The following is a 13,425-nucleotide window of genomic DNA, read 5'->3' on the forward strand; positions in this document are numbered from 1 at the left end:
TCTTGTTCAATTTGTTGCAGGTGCACAATGGACCATCAGTTGAGGATTAAGGAGAATAACCGCTTTTCGGCTCAAGCTACCAGCATGTCTCACTTGAGCAATGTCAACAGGCTTATCAAGGATATGCTCACAGCAGACCAACTTGATATGTTTAGTAGAAGAACAATATTTGGTCGATTTGTCGACTTGGAGATGATGTTTTGCAGTGGTGTAGTTCATCACTTTCTGTCAAGGGAGGTTGCTGGGAGTAGTGACGACAACATGAGATTCTTAATTGGTGGCAACGTATTGACATTCTCGAAGGATCAATTCATGCTTGTAACGGGATTGTGGCGGCTACCCGGTAAGGTGGTCCAGAAAAAGATTGGAAAGAATAGGTTGCGGAGGAAGTACTTCAACGATGAAGCCTCCATGAGTTTGTGGAGGTTTACAAGCAGACTGATTTTGAGGACGATGAGGACGCCGTTAAAGTGACATTAATTTTGTACACGGAGCTTGTGATGATGAGAAAGAGCAAGAGCAAGTCGAAGGTTGACATCGACTTGTACAACCACGTCGATGACTTGTACTACTTCAACCATTTGGACTGGAGTTCTGATGTTTGGAGTAGGATAGTTAACGGCCTGAAGCGTGCAATGAATGGAAAAGTTGCGCTATACAAGAATAAAGTAAGAACGAACAAAAAGTATCTAGTAAAGTATAGCCTACCGGGATTTCCGCTTGCGTTTCAGGTAATCAATACGTATACATACGAGATTGTTATTTGTGAAAACTTTTTTAGGTGTGAGACTAAACTGAAATTTTATATTCAGGTGTGGATATATGAGGTTGTCCCATCTCTCATCACTCCCGGTGTCAATCGTTTGAGCGAGACCGCCATTCCACGGATAATTCGGTATTCGTGTAGTAGAGTCGTCGGTACAAAAGATCTGGGGGAGGAGGTCCTTGCTTCAGCGGTGGTAAGCGATCTAGAATATATTTATTGTTGTGTAGTTGTAATGGTATTTACACTTTCTTATGTTCTTCTGATGTACGTTCAGTTGGTCATATCTTATCCACTCGTGGACACGGAGCTGGATAAAGACTACCAGAGGTGTCCATTGGACGAAAAAGAGGTGGTTGATTTAAATGCACCTGGGTGTTCCACCTCCGATAGCGATGATGGACAAAATCCTTCCCCCATCACCGACAATTTTGGCGCTGAAGACGATCTCCCACTCGACGATGCGCATTCGTTGGAAACGAATGTACAGGCAGTGCGGGATGAGTATTCGGATATGCCACGTACAGAGGCCGCATCCGAAGGTGGGCAACGGACACCAGTCGAAGTACTTCGACCAAGTACTTCTATTCGGTCGAATGTGGGGCAAAGCACGCGGCAATCACCGCGAGAGACGTCACGTGATGCTTGCCCTACACAACAACACGACACCCGTGGATCGAATGATAGATTCGGGGCTATGGAGAAAAGGCTGGATCTTTTAGCTTCGGACATGGCGGAGGTGAAGACGGATTTGGTGGATGTCAAGTCGGACTTGAGTGAAATGAAACTCATGCTTCAACGATTGTGCCAGGTAGCCTTTTTCTATGACTTGGTATAGTTCGTATACTGTATGTATTCATTCAATCGAAGTGCTAATACGTTAGTTCGTTTGCAGATCGATAGGCGCGAGGTGAATATTGGTGTCTCTTCGTCGAATACAGTCCACGTGTCACATCCATTGGTATCCATCCAATATTATCCCCAAGCATGATGGGGATGTTGATGACCATCAACCTGGAGGTTCCAATGCTGGAAAGGATGATGATGTGGTTCATGTAGAAGCGTCGTTGCATGAAAAGGCAACAGATGTTGTAGAGATGACCATACACCCATCCGATCTTGAAGATGCTGAACTAGCCAACCCCTCGCATATCGTCGATTCGGTGGATTCTGTGGATGCCGTGCTAGGTTAGGTGGAAGATTTCCATCCTGGGTGGACGTCGACGTAGTGTACAACCCGCTCTGTATCAAGGATCATTGGGTCCTGGTTGTGATAGATATGACCCAGTTCGAGATTTTTGTGTACGACTCATTGCCAAGCCATATTTCCACGTCGAAGTTGATGACAGACCTGCGGCCGTCGAGTCATACAATCTCATCGCTTTTGTACGCATGTGGGTTGATGGATACGGCCGATGCAAGCTGAGGAAGACTCTGTGGCGTGTATACCGTCCTACGACCGACACGAGGCAGAAAGGTAGTATAGACTGTGGTATTTTTGCATGTAAATTTTTGGAATATCTTGTGTCTGGTAATACTTTAGAAACTCTAGTTCAGTCTGAAGTGTCGCACATTAGAAGGCAGTATGCGACACAACTTTGGCATAATGAATCTTACTTTGAATGAACATTTCTTGTTTTTTTGTCATTGCATCTTATAAGCTTGCTCTCGATGTAAATCGATCTCAATGTTATTCGCTCTCGATCTCGATCTAACTCGATGTTCATCTCGATCTCGATATCGCTCTCGATCTAACTCGACCTAACTTGATCTAACTCGTTCTCGATGTTATTCGCTCTCGATCTCGATCTAACTCGATCTCAAAGTAAATCGTTATCGCTCTCGATCTAACTCAATCTCGATCTGACATGATCTCGATTTCGATATGTCCCCTCTCGACGCGCGCTTTCTCGATATTGTTGTTACAGCGCATGATCACGATCATTCTCGCTCTCGATATTGTTTTTTATTCATTGTCGTTTGTACTTCTTTTATTTTCACACACGTCGTCAGATGCACTTAATGTGATGTGGCTGATTGTACTGCATGGCAAAGAGTGTAATGGTAACATGTCATTTACCAATCACTCGCATTAATTTTATTTGATTTTGTCAATTTTCCCAATATCAAAAAACTCATTAAGTTCTTCTTCCTTCTTCTTCTTCTACTTGCTCGTTTGTTGAAGCATCAGAAGGACATTGATTGCATTACACTTCCTTATCACGCTGTAAGCACTCTCTCACAACCATTAATGTGTATTCCCGTGTTAAATTAACTATTCTGATGATTAATACATCAGACTTCCTAACACATCTGTCACGTTTTTTTTAACTATCCCACAATCACTGAACTATAAATCGTCTATCTTGCAAGTATGTTTTAAATAGATACCGTTTGAGGACTCTGTAGCCTGCATGTTTATTCGATAATCTGAAATCTATGTATTTGTCCCCTTCTAATGCAGGATGGAGATTGGTAAAAGTTTGTTCATAAGATTTAGTGCTACGTGGGAAGACAACACAAATTCGTATGTCGGCGGTGAGCTGAAAGGAATAATTGTCTCAGTTACAGTAACGTTCAAAGAACTGAAAAATCGGTTGTACAGAGTGATGAAAGTCGACCAGAATGGGTACGACCTGGTAATTAGGGTACCGTACAACTTGGCATGCGATTCACCACCAATGTTCGTAACGGATGACGATGACCTCCGATTTGCATTAGTCCAAGAACAGGTTTCTAAAGTCCAACTGTTTGTATTGACTGTCCTTCGCGAAAGCATTGACCTACAATCATCTAGATTAAATCAAGATGGAGAGTAATTCGTTCCAAACGGAGAATCTGTACCGGAAGAAGGTTCCACGGGAGTAGAGGAGTGGGGGTTGAACGACGTATACATGCACGACATGTATAGTTCATACTGTATATACACTCAAGACTCGGAATTGGTCACCCCCGCAACACGCATGCCTTCCGTAATGCACGTCCCATCAGATGAAATAAATAATATAGCACAAGTACAACATGCTAGTCCTCGTACGGAACATGTTTTTCCGTTTGATGAATTAAATAATACAGCACAAGTACAACATGCAAGTTCTTTGACAGACCATGTTTTCCCATCAGTAGAACCCTCATCCACTGAGCCCGGTAATGTTGGTGATCACCAAATACCAATACCTCAAGCCGCAAGCACCGTGACTATAGAACAGGCCACAAGGTACAACCTTTTACCAGGTGGATCGGAACTGCACGTGGGGAAGATATTCGTTTTAAAGCAAGACCTGCGTATGGTGCTGTCAAATGCAGCGATGCGTTCTAATCGTGAATACAAGGTCAGTAGGTCAACGAAATCAAAGTTCACTGTTCGCTGTATCGACAATACATGCAATTGGAGGGTTGCAGCCCACTTCGTCGGTAAATCTTCGATATTTTGTATATCAAAGTATGTAAATGCACACACTGCATGATTGACACTGTGAACGACGACCACAAACAGGCGAGCAACTGGGTCGTAGCGAATCTTATTAAGGATAGAGTTGCTGGAACCGGTCGTATTTACAAGATAAAGCATATTAAGGAGGATGTCCGTAAAGAGTTCGGGGTGAACATAAGTTATGACAAGGCCCATCGAGCACGAGAGTTAGCATCTGCTATTGTTAGGGGCCGACCGGAGGACTCCTACATGCATCTCCATGCATACAATGAAGCGATAAAAATAGAGAATCCATGTGCTATTTTCCACATCGAGACTGAAGGTTCGCTTAACTTCAAATACTTGTTCATGGCATTGGGTGCTAGCATTAGAGGGTTTCAGCCAATCACAAGGCGTGTAATCATGGTTGATGGCACACATTTGAAGGGGAAGTTCAGAGGAGTGATACTAATAGGTGTCGCCATGGACGGGAATAATCAAATATATCCACTTGCATTCGGGATTGTAGACAACGAAAGCGATGCATCGTGGAAGTGGTTTATGAAGAACTTGAAGGACATGATCGGACACCCACCAGAACTTGTATTCATATCTGATCGACATGTAAGTATCACCAATGCAACCAGTGAGATATTCCCGGACGCATCCATGCTATATGCACTTATCACCTAGGGAACAACATAAAGACTCGATTCAAGAATGCTGCATTTTATAAATTGTATCAGGATGCAACGTATGTGTATCGGAAGTCACAGTTCACGTACTACTGGAACCAGATACTATCGGTTGGATCGGGTTCACTTGCCAAATACTTACAAGAAATTGGGGTAGAACGGTGGGCCCGATGCTACCAAGTTGGTAGAAGATATGAAAACATGACGACAAACAGCGCTGAGTCGGTAAATGCCCTCCTTCAAGAGGCTAGAGAGTTACCTATCACTAAGATTGTCGAGTTCATCCGCGACTTGCTACAAAGATGGTTCCAGGAAAGAAGGACTCACTAGTCCACCCAAAACACCTCTCATTCAGACTATGCAGAAGAGCGACTTGCACTACAGTTTGAGAAGTCTCATCGCTACACAGTCAAATCAGTCGACTGGTGCATGTTTCATGTTGAGGACGGTGGCTTGGACGGGAAGGCTGATTTGAATGCCCGTACATGTACATGCATGGAGTTCCAGTACATGGGCATTCCATGTTCGCACGCAATTGCAGTAGCGAGGCACAAGAATATAAATTGTCACACGTTGATCGATCCATGCTACAGTGTGGACTCCCTAATTGGTGCCTACGCCGAACCAATCTTACCGGTAGGCCACATGTCGGAATGGAAAAGGCCAGTTGATTACCAGCCTATTCCCATCCAACCACCAGAACTTGTTAAACATGCAGGCCGGCGTAGAACGCAACAGATCACCTCAACCGGTGAGCGTCGTGTTGTCAACAAGTGTTCTTGATGCGGTACATCGGGTCACAATAGACAGACATGTACTAACCCAATTACGATGGCACGGACATCTGCATGCATATATGGGGGGGACGGTGTAAGTCAATCAGATAAGGCAGTCCCTCTATGAGAACACCCAATTTCTGTAGTAGTATATTTGTTCTTCAGTATCTGGAAGCTGTCTCGCTCTCGCTGTCTCTCTGTCTTGCTCTCGATGTCTTGCTCTCGTTGTGTAACGCCCCGAGTCCCTCGGGTTAGTTGGTCTCGAATCAAGAGATTTTTTTTATTTAATTTCTAAATTAATTGTTAAATTAAATTTATACATATTCATCGGGCTCTAAACTCCAATTAAATTTATATTCGTCGGACTTCGTGTAGTGGGCCTTGTTTTAAGGATGGAATGGGCTCCTTTCTCCTCTTGGGCTTGGGTATGTTGGGCTTTTGGGTTGGGTTGGTTTTAAAACAAAAAGAAAGAAAAGCAAAAGGGGAAAACCCTAAGCTCCATCTTCTTTTCCTCCTCTCCCTTGCACAGCCGCCCCCTTTGTTTTCCGGCGACCCAGCCTCCCTCCGACGACGACGTCTTCAGATCCGGCGACACCCAGCAGACCGCGACCCTCCTCCGGCGTTTCTTTTGCGTGCGACGCCGCGGCGGTCCTCCGCGAACGTTAAGTCCGACGAGTGGCATACGGGTTCCATGAGCAGCGGCGGCGCGACCTTCTCCTTGGCGGTGTTCGAGCAGCGGCGGCCGGCGATCCCCGACGTTCCAGCCGCTGCGTTCCGTAACAGGTACAGCGGCGAGCACGACAGCGTTTTTCGGCGGCGGCGCGACTTCGAAACCTCTTCGGCAGTCGTCGACGGCGGCCGCAGTGCGTTTTCAGGCCATTTCCGGCGTCTCACACGGGTCTTGAACCCAAACCCAGGGCGGTTCCGGTGTTTCTGCAGTGGCAGTGTCGTTTCTGCGGCGTTCCGACGGTGACCCTTGGTCGTGCGCACTCTGACGACCACAAACAGCTCTGATCTGTAGCCTTTGTTTCCTCCTGACAACTTTAGACGCTTACCCACACCTGTCCGGAGTTCGATTCGCGGTATCCACCCCTATTTAGACTCAAACCAGCATTACCCATCGCTTTTCGACATCGAACCGACAAGCGTAAGGGCTTTCGAACTCGATTTTAAGAGCCCGAACCTCCTCGGCGTCTACCCACTCCTAACCCAAGTAGTTTTAGTGTGAGTTGTAGGTAACGACTCACCTAAATTCGGTTTCAATTGTATTTAAGTATTTTTTTTTAGTTAGTTTCTAACTCAAGTTTGGTTGCCTTTGACTTAGGGAACCCTTCGGCGAGCTTGGTAGCGTTAGGGCCATTGGGTAAGTAGACAAGGGGCGTGTGCGTGCGTTAATGTATGCTAAATGGTCTCACGTGCTAATTTTGTAGCGTTTTATGCAAATTCTATTACATCAATGTGCTAAATAATTCTCGTTGTGTTAGTCGATATACTTGGAATTGTGTTGGATGTTTGTCGTTGAAAATGGTGAGATTTCTGCTTTGCTAAACTGATGAGTATTGTTGTGGTAATGTTAGTTGCTTGGATATGCATGAATTGTTCGGCGTGTTTCGTGTGTGTTATTATATCTAGCAATGCTTATTGAATATTGATGTTGGATATTAAGTGTTGTGGGTGAACTGTGTTGGGCTCTAATTGTTTAAAATTTGTTTGGTTATGCTTTGTTGTAACAAAACTCATTGTGGAGCTATTGTTAAGAAATGTTATATTATGAAAGCTTGATTGGTTTATTGTTTCATTATTAGAATGATGTTTATGTTGTGGAAGCATGCTGAATGGTGTTTGTGAGTTGAAAGGTGCATGGGTCATGGCTTAAGAAAGCATATGGTTAGACTCTGGTGAGAGTTGGATTCTTGGAGTAAAGCAATGAGTGAGTGTCAGGGCTTCGGGTATAAATGGTCGGGGGCTGATACGTCACTAATGGAGTATCGAGGCCTCGGGTAAAAATGGTCGAAGGTCGATACGAGGAGTCCTTTGGGAGGAAGACTATTGGGGCCTTGGGTATAAATGGTCAAGGGCCAATAGATGGTGAAGTCATCGGGGCCTCGGGTATAAATGGTCGAGGGCCGATGCAGCAGTGTCGGGGCTCTTGGTATAAATGGTCAGGGGCCGACTCTACTCGAAGGAGATAACTGTGGGAGGTTAGGATAACTGTGATAAGCGTAGGGGTACTTGTGATGTTAGGGAGACTAGAGGTTGGTTGTTAACGTGCTTCCTGGCTGTGGTTGTCACTAAATTTTATGGAATGTGTTTATGTTTGAATGCATGATGTATTGAAAAGCATGACTACGAATGTTTCTTGTTATAGTTGAGTATGATGTGTGTGTGTGGTGAGGGCTACTTACGGAGTATATTTAATATACTCACCCCCCCCCCCTCTACAATGATTGTTTCAGGTGAAGGACTCGTGGGCGACCATGGTGATAGGATGGAGGAGACATGACGAGCGAGGACCATAGGCTGCTTAGTCACTCTTGCTTAGTTTAAGTTATTAGTTAAGACCTTATGTTATGGTCAATAAACCATTTGTTTGTACTTGATTTATTGGGAGGTTCCCACAGGTTGTTAATTTCATTTCGGGATAGGTGCCTATTTTAGTTTTCTTCCATTCGTTGAGTTTTGCCTAGTTTAATAATAAAATTGCCTCGTGAGGTGGCCCACGATTGTTGTTGATTGATATTCTATCTAATTGATGTATTGTTGAATTGATGAAAAGTGGAACTTGATTTTTTTTTATATCTTTGTTGCATAGGGAGTTGGCATGATGTATTTTGGGTTAAGTTTAATTAGTTGAGTAGTTAACGTGACCTAGAAGTGTGTGGGAAATTCAGGGGCGTTACAATTGGTATCAGAGCGGAGTTGTTCCTGTAGACTGTCCTAGAATCTAGGTCGTTAGTGTATGGTCCTTGTCAGTCTCCTCGTCAGCACCAGGTACGCTTCCTAGTGCTGTTGTTCGATCATGAATGTTTTACATTGCTTATGGTTGAGATATTATTATTGACTGATATTAGATAGGTCGGCGTGTTTCCCTTGTCCATTATATAGACTTTGCTTGAACTTTGCACTTGTGTTGTGCCTCGGTTAGTGCGTTAATGACCTTGGTGCTCTGTTCTCTGTTCCTTTAGACAATGGCTTTTCGACGGAACACGAGAGCTCATAACTACGAGGATCCGAATCCTAGGGGTGAGGAAGCAGCGGATCCAAATGTTCCCTCGGCAGTTCCTAGAGGGGTAGCACCCCCGATTCCTCAGGCAGCACCTCATGGAGTTCCCTAGGTGAATCCCCAGGTGGCGTTACTAGCTGAGGCATTGCAAGTATTGTTGAATAATGCGAATGGAGTCGGTGGAGCTCAAGTGCAGCAGCCTCGCCGGGCACAAATTCAGCAAGAGGAGGTTCAGTTTATCAGGGATTTCAGACGCTTTGGGCCACCCGTTTTCAACGGGGTGAGTGAGAGGCCTACTGCAGCCGAGGAATGGGTCAGGGAGTTGGAAGCCTTTTATGTGTATTTGGGATGCTCCGACGATTTTAAGGTCCAGGGAGCAATGTTTATGCTTCGGGGGGAAGCAGTAAATTGGTGGGAGTCGGTGGCGGCAGTAGAGGATCACGCCAACGTACCCGTCACATGGGCAAGATTTAAGGACCTACTCTATGAGTACCATTTCCCCGTGACTGTCAGAAATGAAAAACGGGCAGAGTTTCTCCGTCTCACTCAAGGAAGCCTAACTGTGGCCCAGTACGAGAGGAAGTTCACTGAGCTGTCCCGTTTTGGAATGCAGTACTGAACCAATCTATCCACTGGGCAACGAGGAGGATTGGGTTTTGCCGGATGACTTTATCGAACACACCATCGAGCCTCCGAAGTTCGTTCCGAGAGTTGGACGACGGCAAACTATAAGGATACCGTCAACCGGAGAGCCGCAACAAGTTCATAAGTGCAGTAGGAGTGGGATCCAAGGTCACAATCGAAAGACTTGCCGTCAATCGTTACGAACTACGGAGATTTAATTGCATGTATTTTGTTTCATTTTGTGTTGTAGTATCTTATGTTAGATAGCATAATGTTAGATATTAGATATCGGGCGATATTTCGGGATTAATTCGGGCCAAATTGTCACAATTTTTGGGGAGGATAATTCCAGCGATGCAATACTGTACGCTGGAAAATTTCTCGGGCGAAAATCTCATTCGGGCGAGAAATTATCCAGCGTATAACATGTATTGCGCTGAATTGGGGCAAAAGATGACATTATCCGGGTCAAATTTCACGCGAAATGGTCTTTAATTCGCCCGAGAAATATTACAGCAATTTAGTAATGCATTCTTGAAAATTACTCGGTCCAAAATTCCACGACTTCGGTTGTAAAAAAGCTTATAATCAATTGTAACACTAATTATAGTCGCGATGTATTCGAAGACATAAAATTACAAATTATCCATCAACTATGAAGACATAAATAAACAAGTTTGCACGATGTATTCAAATCTGAAAATTGACATGTTCGCCCATAATTCAATTGCAAATTTTTCCCTAAAAAAACTAATTTTGTCTTGCGTTAAGGTGGTTATATCGGACCCAGTTGCATCATATTCAAAATATTTAACACAGAAAATCCCGCAATCACCAAAGCCAACCTGTTGCGGCGCCGACGTTACATGACGAATGCGCCATGGTAGGTTTGGTAAGGTCCGCTTCTGTACCATAACACCAGCCCTGTGCCTCAATGCTGGGAGGACGACACTCATGGGCTTCAACTCGGCCTCCATAACCGACTACGGGGTGTTCGCCCTCAGTGAATCCCACACGATGATCTCGCCATCTTCCATATCGATGCAAACCATAATCCAATGGTGTCCACCGATGTTGAACAGTAGGTAGACAACATCCAAACCAAGCCACCGCTTCTGGTAGTCTGTGTGTGTCCCGTCTATGTAGTTAAGGATGGTTTTATATTTCTCGGTCCAATTGTATTCCGCTGCAACTATGGCTGGCACTGCGTTCGGGGCTACCAAACGTTCGTACAATCCGTCGGTTTGTCGAAATAAGTTCTGTAATTGATGGCGAAGACATGTTAGAACATAAATTACTATGAATATACGCGGCTTATGAGAATTATATATTACGTACCACAAGGACTATGTCACCGATGGTGAACTTTCGACAGCATAGGTCTGGCCGTTGCTCAAGCTTATTCCACGTGAACATGACCAGTGAATCCACCACCTATATAGGGTTACCATTGTTAGCAAATAACGGTAGCATAAATGAGGGTTTCGACCTCGTACCTCACTCGTCAACCAGTTATCCGATGTGAGAAGGCCACGAAACCACGTCTTTCCTCGATCACCGTAACATGACTTTCTGAAAGAATGGTCAGTATTCGAGTTTGTCATCCATGCATGAAACTTCTCGACCTGATTGGGGGGGACCTACACGAGTGGATCATACCGAGTAACCTTCTTTCGTTTCCCGTCCACCAGAACTTGGAACGAACCCCGAAGCTTCCATGGGAGCTTCCTCTTTCGCGACCTTCGTTGAGGTTTAGGTCGTTCAATCACTGCGAGAGATGTACTACATCCGACTCCACCCGTGATACACCAGATGTATTCTCGACAGTCTGAGATTGAACATTTCTCGGTTTTTCCAAACCCGAGTCGGTGAAATCATCTGCATGTTGGTCCTGCAGAAAATATGTTAAAAGCCGAAGTGCTTTATTAAAAGGTCGACTACCAAGAATAAATACCTCGTCTCCGGACGACTCGGAGTACTGTGAATCTATTATGATACGTTCAACCGCTGTGCACTCGCCGAGACAATCTTGAAGAGGGGCATTCTCGGCACGAGCATGTTCGCCTTGTGATGCATGCAAGCTTTGATCGCCATTCGCATCTTCCTGTACGTTCTCTTCATGCACGTCTTGCTTGCACAACAAGTCACGTGCATGTTGCTCCAAATATGACACATGCAGACCTCATTATTACCGGATTAAGACTTATAATTTGAAATGGAAAAGTAATAAAATGTACCCCTCGTTCTGGTGTGTAATAGCCACCCGATGTAGCTTCCAATTCAGCTTGCTCCCCCTCGTGATCACAATGAGGTGATTCTCTCTCATACACGCCTAAATCCGAAGGATCAATGTTCATGTCATCGGTAGATTCTTTAAAACCATCACCACCACTGGGTCCATTACCGCGTCCATCGTCATCGAGCCCATCCAATCCGTCACTCCGTCTGTCACCCGATCCAGTCCGTCTCATGTCGTTGGGATCTACAGGTAAACCCTAGAAAATGTACTGACATGTTAATAAAAAACAAATATTCAATCGTTCGTTAATTATTATAAATGACAAAATACAGTACCTTAGCTATTCGGCGAAGAAATTTTCGAATGGATTTCAATTGAGCCTGCATACTACCCATCCGATCGTCCATACGCGTGTCCATGCGCTTCAAACGTTTTTCCACTCTCCTCAGACGCACACTGGACATGCGTCCCTTCTTGTCACTCTAACTCCTCTTTGTCTCATTCTCCTCAACCTCCACATCGATGTCATCAACCTTCTCCCCACTCTTATCCTCCTCATTCGCCTTCTCTTTCACACCCTGATCAACATTCACACCTCATCCCCCAGCGTCGTTCTCATTTCCTCCGTGTGCTATCGATGGTTCAGCAACATCGCTTCCATGCAAACCTTCGACCATAACTTCGTTGTCCTCCGCTTCGGGTGGGTCGAAGGGCCTATTAAGGAAGTTCGTCTCCGCATCGGTTGGATTTAATGTTAGCGTTCTTGCCTACAGAAACGGTAAGTTGTCGATGGCTTGAACATGAGAACTAATTAATAAATAGTTATAACGTAAATTCAACTTAGAGTAGAAGATCGAAAAATCTCTCTGGCCAGCACGTGATATGCAGTCGAATGGCCACACCTCCACCGGAGAATGCGTGGCACGGCGTCCTGACTTACTATAGTCGCAACACGTCCCGAAAGAGAAGATATAGTCTCGTATGCCCACACCTGTACAAATACACGATGGATGTAATAAACCACAACATAGAAAAAAAACAGCGAATAATAGAGTTTTTATGTCCGTACCTGGAACACCCATGGAAAACCATGGAGACTATATGATTTCCTCAATCCTCCCTCCTTCGACTTCTTGGATGCGCCACGCTGCAGACTATAGATTGTTTTCTCGAACGACAACAATGCCCAATCGTGGTTGCAGCAGGCTTCCCAATCATCCACTATTCCCAACAGTACTAACAGTACTAACTCTACGAAGTACACTATTGACACCTTAACTGCATCAAAGTCATCCTCGAACCAAATTGATGTATACATCTTCTCCAACTCACTCAGCAACAGGTCCGTGCTATTATTGAAGTATAGGGTCCTAAGTCTTTGAGGATACGTGATTTTCCTAACTGGACTCCTATAATACTTTAGACCGCTAATGATGTCAAACTCTCTCCGACCGAACGACACCTTAGTCCAAAAAAGGTTGAAGCTAATAGTGTCTGGCGTACTCTCTTCAACCTCCCTAAGCAAAACACTATGTATCAGGGGCCCGTTAAATACAAGGTCCACATCAAGGAGGTGGCCGAAGACAGTTTTCCTAAACATAGCAAGCTGTTTTGGGGTCATTTTTGTCTTGATATCATTGCTTGTTTTTGCTATATGCGATAGACAAGTTAGGTTGGTAGAGGCGTAGGTTGC

The 13,425-nt window shown here is 44.7% G+C and overlaps 2 protein-coding genes across 2 annotated transcripts; one reads left to right on the forward strand and one right to left on the reverse strand.

The window, feature by feature from the left end:
- Positions 1-4,226: 4,226 nt before the first annotated feature.
- LOC111024593 (uncharacterized) lies at positions 4,227-5,653 on the forward strand. Its single transcript, XM_022302304.1, has 3 exons — positions 4,227-4,799; positions 4,922-5,095; positions 5,255-5,653. Exons 1-3 carry the CDS (start codon positions 4,227-4,229, stop codon positions 5,651-5,653), a joined length of 1,146 nt encoding a protein of 381 aa, XP_022157996.1.
- A 6,561-nt stretch (positions 5,654-12,214) lies between these two features.
- LOC111024595 (uncharacterized) lies at positions 12,215-13,353 on the reverse strand. Its single transcript, XM_022302306.1, has 3 exons — positions 12,802-13,353; positions 12,673-12,723; positions 12,215-12,310 (listed from the first exon to the last, which is right to left on the reverse strand). The coding sequence occupies exons 1-3, from the start codon at positions 13,351-13,353 to the stop codon at positions 12,215-12,217; spliced, it is 699 nt and encodes a 232-aa protein (XP_022157998.1).
- Positions 13,354-13,425: the final 72 nt, after the last annotated feature.

The sequence above is a fragment of the Momordica charantia genome (assembly GCF_013281855.1).
Source record: "Momordica charantia cultivar OHB3-1 chromosome 5 unlocalized genomic scaffold, Mcharantia_2.0 BLBB01000005.1, whole genome shotgun sequence".
Taxonomy (NCBI): Eukaryota; Viridiplantae; Streptophyta; class Magnoliopsida; order Cucurbitales; family Cucurbitaceae; genus Momordica; species Momordica charantia.

Bases quoted from the DNA above. Each gene is read 5' to 3' on its own strand.
- LOC111024595 (XM_022302306.1), bottom strand. From the start codon at position 13,353: ATGACCCCAAAACAGCTTGCTATGTTTAGGAAAACTGTCTTCGGCCAC. The intron at 12,724-12,801 runs GTACGGACATAA...GTATTTGTACAG, and splicing joins GTTTTCCATGGGTGTTCCAG to GTGTGGGCATACGAGACTAT. The intron at 12,311-12,672 runs GTAAGTCAGGAC...AATGTTGATCAG, and splicing joins CGGGACGTGTTGCGACTATA to GGTGTGAAAGAGAAGGCGAA.
- LOC111024593 (XM_022302304.1), top strand. From the start codon at position 4,227: ATGATTGACACTGTGAACGACGACCACAAACAGGCGAGCAACTGGGTC. The intron at 4,800-4,921 runs GTAAGTATCACC...AAATTGTATCAG, and splicing joins TATTCATATCTGATCGACAT to GATGCAACGTATGTGTATCG. The intron at 5,096-5,254 runs GTAAATGCCCTC...CTTGCACTACAG, and splicing joins CGACAAACAGCGCTGAGTCG to TTTGAGAAGTCTCATCGCTA.